The 6,000-nt window shown below is 57.7% G+C and overlaps 1 protein-coding gene across 27 annotated transcripts in view; it reads left to right on the top strand.

The window, feature by feature from the left end:
- The first annotated feature begins 1,454 nt into the window (after window positions 1–1,454).
- The window catches only part of KCNMA1 (potassium calcium-activated channel subfamily M alpha 1), a 686,992-nt gene continuing 682,446 nt past the window's right edge, over window positions 1,455–6,000 (top strand). For 15 of the 27 annotated variants that reach the window (XM_036337212.1, XM_036337211.1, XM_036337209.1 and 12 more), the window contains exon 1: window positions 1,665–2,036. In XM_036337212.1, coding sequence (XP_036193105.1) covers window positions 1,665–2,036 — 372 coding nt within the window. Of the gene's footprint in view, window positions 2,037–6,000 lie in introns of all 27 variants that reach the window. The other 12 variants (XM_036337223.1, XM_036337220.1, XM_036337215.1 and 9 more) reach the window with 1 other exon arrangement.

The raw sequence follows: 6,000 nt of genomic DNA, 5'->3' as shown, positions 1-6,000 counted from the left end.
CTCATGATGTGGTGACCCCCAATTTCATTGTTACAAATTGAACATAATTAAAGCATAGTGTTTAATCACAAAACAATATGTAATTATATGTTTTCCGATGGTCTTAGGCGACCCCTGTGAAAGGGTCGTTCGACCCCCAAAGGGGTCGCTACCCACAGGTTGAGAACCGCTGAGCTAGAAAAAAAAGCGACTTTAGGGAACTCAACTGCCTGTTGGAGCCTGTGCCGCCCCCAGGCCAAGGCCCCCCTGCCCATCCTTGCCTACTTTCCTAGGCAGCCTCTGTCGCTTCAGGAGAAAAACCACCTGCTGCTGTCAAGGCCGAAGACCACTCGCCAGCCTCCCAGCCTCCCGATGGCCCTGCCTCCACGCACAGGGCCCCCGAGAATCTAGGAAGGGGGGACTGAGGAGCGAACTAAGGATCGGTGGGGGACGAACCAGTGTGTGTTCCTTGAAGAAGGGTCCTCCTCACTCCCGAGGCCCAAGGATCTAAGATCTTAAGGCGTAAGGCCTGTGGAATCCAGTCCACAGCTGGTCACCCCTCTCCTCCCCAGTGGGGTCTCCTTTGGGAAAAAAGGCCTGCGATGGGGGCCCACCCATCCTTTTCGGGACCTCCAGGGAGCTCTGTTGGGGGCGCAGAACACGGGGAAGAGTTGCGAGGTCCAGTGCCTGGGCTTAGGGCGCTCTGCCTCGGACACTGGGGGGTGGCGGGGGTGCATGCCAGGCCGCTGCCAACGGGTCAACCGGCCCCTGCCCAGCCCCGAGTCTTAGCGCCCCGCGCAGCGAGCCTCCTTCCCTCCCGCCCCGGTGGCTGAGCCGCGCCGCTCCAGTTGCTGCAGCTGCTGGCGGCCGCGGGGAGCGCGGGGAGCGCGGGGCGCGCGCCGAAGAGGCTCGGGCGGCGACGAGGAGGAGCCGGCGGAGGCAGGAGGCAGCACGGGCGGGGGCCGAGCAGGCTCCGCGGTGGCGACGCGCTCCGGGAGCGTGGCTAGCGGCGGCGGCGCCCGGCGACCGGCCGCGGGGAACCTGCCGCGGCCCAGTGCGCACAGGGGCGGGGAGCGCGAGCCGGGCGCAGCCGCGAGAGGAGGGCCGGCGTCCGGGCGGAGGGGGCCGATGATACATTATTAACGAGTTGCCGCCTCAGAAGCTCAAAGCGGCTCGTCGGCAGCGCGAATTGCGCGCGGGGAGGGGGTCCCGGGCCGGAGCGCAGCGCACACGCGTGTCGCACGGCGGGCGGCGCCGCGCCGAGGGCACCCGGGCCCGCGCACAGAGCCGGGGCGCGTCCGGGGGCGGTGCAGACCCCGGGCGCGGGCGGCCCGCGGCGCCCCCTCAACAGCCGCGCTCCGGGCCAGCGCGGCTCCGGGAGAGCGGGGCGCGTGCGGAGGAGGGGGAGCGGCCCCCGCTCTCCATCCCCCTCCCCCCCGGGCGGGCGGGCGGGCCGGCGGCCGGGGGGAGGGCGGGCGGCGCGGCTGGCTGTATATATCTCCGCGCACCCCGCCAGGTCGCGCACAGCGCCCCGAGCCCAGGCGCCTCCCCGCCCCCCTCCCCGCGCTCCGCGGCGGCGGCGGCGGCAGCAGGAGCAGCAATATGGCTGTTGATGGGTGTTCGGGGTGGCGCTGGCGGCGGGTGGAGCTCCCCCGAGCCCCTGCGCCCGCTGCCCGTTGCTAGCTATGGCAAATGGTGGCGGCGGCGGCGGCGGCAGCAGCAGCGGCGGCGACGGCGGCGGCGGCGGAGGCAGCAGTCTTAGAATGAGTAGCAATATCCACGCGAACCATCTCAGCCTAGACGCGTCCTCCTCCTCCTCCTCTTCCTCCTCTTCTTCATCCTCCTCTTCTTCGTCCTCGGTCCACGAGCCCAAGATGGATGCGCTCATCATCCCGGTGACCATGGAGGTGCCGTGCGACAGCCGGGGCCAGCGCATGTGGTGGGCTTTCCTGGCCTCCTCCATGGTGACTTTCTTCGGGGGCCTCTTCATCATCCTGCTCTGGCGGACGCTCAAGTACCTGTGGACCGTTTGCTGCCACTGCGGGGGCAAGACGAAGGTAAGGCGCGCCCCGGGCGCCCGCCCCCTGCGCCAGCCCCGCCGCTCCTCGGCGTCCCCAGCATCCCACCTCCTCGCTCCTCGCCGCGCCGTGCGTCCCTCCATCCTAGCCCGCCTGCCCCTCGCCGCCTTCCCTGCCCTCCGCGCTCCCCGCGCCCTCGGATTGGGGCAGCGGGCGGCGCGCGGGAGGCGAGGAGCTGCCCCCCGCCGGTGCGCCCCGGGACGCGGACGCTCAGTCCCGTCCCCTCGTTTACTGGAGGGGTCGTTTGCGGCGGCGGCCGGGGTGGGGGACGCGTGCCGCTCGGGCGCGGTGCCGCGGGGCAGGGAGAGCTAACGTGGAAGCCGGGGGCGCTGGGTGCGTGTGCCCCAGGGCTCACCGCCGCCGCCCGGCTCCTAGCGGTGGGCGAGGGGAGCACGGCAGCCCGCACTTCAGAAACCTGTTGGGACTTGAGTTCGTGGAGTCAGAAGAAAGGGAAGACCTTTTCGGCAAAGGAGAAAACCCTTTGGACTAGGGAATCCCTGGGGAGGAACAGGGCCCGACGAAGTGGGGGAACCTGGGTGTGGGCGAGAAAAGTTGGGGAGATGTACCCCAGTTTTGGAGGTAACTCAGGGAGGTTGGCACTTGAGGAGTGTGGCGAGGTCTCACATCTGATGTCACCTCCCTCTTCATCCCTTAGATATTCTCGTGGAACACCCCCCCTCCCCACCCCCACCCCAGCTTCTGGGGCATCTGTATTCTCGCCCCCATGCCATCTCCTTTAGGCCCCTGGCAATGCCACCAGCAACGTGGAGCCGGGGTGGGAGGTCCGCCTGGGAGCCGCGGAGGCCGCGGTTTCACGCGGAGCCTCCTCTCTGACGTTTCCGGGTGTCTGGATGTGGGGTTTGGCTATTCCTGGCGCAGAGACGCCCACCAGCACCGAGGCTCACTGGCTTTAGTATGGTTGCTAGGCTCTCTGCCTGGTCTGTCGCTGGGTCGCTACAGACTGACCTCTGCCCCCCTGCTCCCACTGGCTGAAGGTTAGGGGGGCATGGAAAACTGCAGAATATAAAAGAAAGAACTGGAAAAAAGTGACCCCAGCTGCCTTCTGTTTGAATAGTTCCCATCCTGGGGGACCTCCCAGGGCCAGCATTTTCAGGGGGATAGGGAGCAGTGCCAGGTAGAGGGAGATCCCCCTGGGAATGTTCACACCTTTTCTGGGCAAGTTCATCCGAGGGCCCCTCAGACTTCCACAGGGCACAGAAACTTGTCGCAGGCTCCTTAGTCGCTCCAGGAAGAGGCAGGGAAACAGGGGCTCCGGGTGACACAGGGTGAACTGAACCCCGCTCTCCTCATTAATTATACATCCTGTTGGGTGCTGAAGCTCAGCTGTGTTTTGTGGCAGCATGTTCGTGTTTTGGAAAATACTGGGGTGTTGGAAATAAGGGAGAACAATTAAAGCCCTCACTCTCTTCCTCTCCCACTTCTCCCGGAAGCCTCCAGGTACTGGGCTGGCCTGTTTCCTTTGGAGTTACCGCCTCAGCGACAGAGGTTTCTCCTTACTTGTCAGTGGAAAACCTCCCAATTTCCAGAGCAGCCACCAGATTAAGCAGAACCCTAACCATGAGACCCTGAGACCATGTCCTTAGCGTTGCTCTCCCCTTTACCACCGCTCACTCACAGACCTTCTTAACCATGCATTTACTCTCCTCTCCTACCCCCCCCCCCCAAGAGTCTTCATCCCTGAAGTGTACGTTCCTTTGCTGAGTTTCAGTGTTTGCCCTGAGGGGAAAGATAGCTTATGGTTGTGTGCATCTAAAATGTTTTGTAGACTGAGTGATTTTGGTGAACTTTTTAACAGTCTTCTTATCCATAAGCGACTGAGCAGTCTTGATGATAATGAAAACTTTGTTTTCCAATGAATCAAAGTAAGTTTGGGTGTTTTTGTAAGTCCTGGGGTGTTAAGCACTCTCTAACGTCTTTCTACTCTAGGATATATGCTAGTATACATCAGTGCCACTGCAGTGCCCGGGATGAAATGCTAATCATATCGTTCACATGAAGAATCTCTTTGCCGAGTGATGACCAAGCACAACTTCTGTCAGTTTTCTCAAGATAATAGATTTTTGGCAATGATCATTAGAAAAATAAAATAATCCCTATAATTAGGCTATATTTTGTAGCTCTAAGACCTTCTGAGTTAACATAACTAGAAATTTCTACAAAAAAATCAGAGATGCTTGCAGTTGGTTGGGAAGATGTGAGGCGATGTAGAACAAGGTCTGGGCGCTTTTGAGACCATCAGAGTTTGTTTTAAACCATGCCCAGAATCTCTTACTACCTGCCTCTGGATTTGCTCAATTAAACCTCGTGTAGCCAGCTCTTTAACCAAGTGGTAAGAACTTAGGCCTTTTGTCAGCTACTCTTTCTATCCTTGATGTCCATTGTAGTCATGAATTTTTTTGCCCTTCATTCTTTTTTCTTTCCAAGTATTTGGTAGTACAGAAGAATGCATTTGGCTTGAACTTGGAATAATTACTTTACTGCTGGGTTTCTCAAGCAAACCTGGGCTGCTTTTCCCCAGGGTTCTACTGGTCCTCACAGGTGTTCCCCTTCACCTTCATTCATTCCCAAGATGGTTTGGCCAGGAGCTGGGGTCCATTGGAAGGCTGGTCTTTTTAGCATCAGAAATTACCCTGGAGGTACGTTTTGGCAGGGAGCTGTGGAGTCACAGGCTTTGGGTCTCTGGGACCACACCATCCTTTTTGATCAAAGGAACCTGGGACTGTGGGTGCATCGGTAGTACCTTTGGCCTCTGAATCCCAAACGGTGAATGACTCTATTATTTTGAAAAGAATTGTATGTGGATTTTTCTTTTTAGGAAATAAAAAGGAACATGAATCACATTCCCCTCCTATTGGGACCTTGGACACAGTCATTTCAGTGCTATGCCCTTTTCTGTTCTTGGTCACATTTTTTTTTTTTCTGTTGCATTTCATCAGAGCTCTCTCTTGACTGGGCCGTGACATTTTGAGGTCCAATCCAGAAACAAACTGGAGTGAACAGGGAGCTGCTCCGGCAGCCTGAAGAAGACCGTGACCTTGAAGAAGTCACTTAACCTCTCTGGTCTCTCTTTTCTTGTGTTTAAAATGTGGTCTTTGAATTCTGTGTTCTTATGTCCCATCCTGCTCTCTGACTCAGTTTCAGGAAGTGGAAGGAGTTGAGAGACTGGGTAAAATTCTAGCTCAGAGTGTGTTTTGCGATGGTGCAGCCATTCCTTTAGGAATTCAGCCTCGGAGAGTCCCTGTGCCTTTCCATCTCCTGCCCCTCGTCCAGCACACAGTCTCCTTTTTTTTCAATTGGTCTGGAAGCCGAGGCCGACTTCCTGGGGAGCTTTGGTTTGCTGAGGGGCCTCTTGTGGTGTCCTCCCTACTGTCCTGAGCTAGAGCTGTTCCCCTGTAGAAGTTTGGGCTTGATTGAGGCTGGTCTGCATGTAGTGAATTATTGAGGTATTGTCTCCATGGTTGTGTCTGAAAAAACAACACGTGTTCTCTGTCAGGCTCCTGACTAATATAAATATCAGATCCCATTATGGCTTGGTAATTACCCAGGGTCTGGCCTGATGCATCCAATCAGGGCTGGAGTTTCAGGGCCTCTGAGTTCTCGATGCACATTGGCCCTCATGTCTCATCTCGCGCGTCCTAGGGATCAGCTGCATCGGACGACCTTCACAGGCTCCTTGGATGAGATCACTTAGGCCTTGGAGAAGTTCTCAGGCCCACTCCAGCTGACCTTCTCTTATCCAGACAGCTCTTGCTTCTCGTGCCTGGCTCTCTATGGAAATACACACTGGAGTAGAGACTATAGTCAGACCCACGTGCAAATCCTGGATCTCACATCTATCAGTAGGGCATCTTTGTCTGGCAACCATGTCAAACCTTGAATTCTTCATCTGTAAAAAGAGCATAACGATGCTTGCTTTGTAGGG

Source organism: Myotis myotis, unplaced genomic scaffold (genome assembly GCF_014108235.1).
Source record: "Myotis myotis isolate mMyoMyo1 unplaced genomic scaffold, mMyoMyo1.p scaffold_m19_p_15, whole genome shotgun sequence".
Lineage (NCBI taxonomy): Eukaryota > Metazoa > Chordata > Mammalia > Chiroptera > Vespertilionidae > Myotis > Myotis myotis.
Note: the sequence above shows the minus strand (reverse complement) of the source record. Positions and strands in the feature narration are given on the sequence as shown.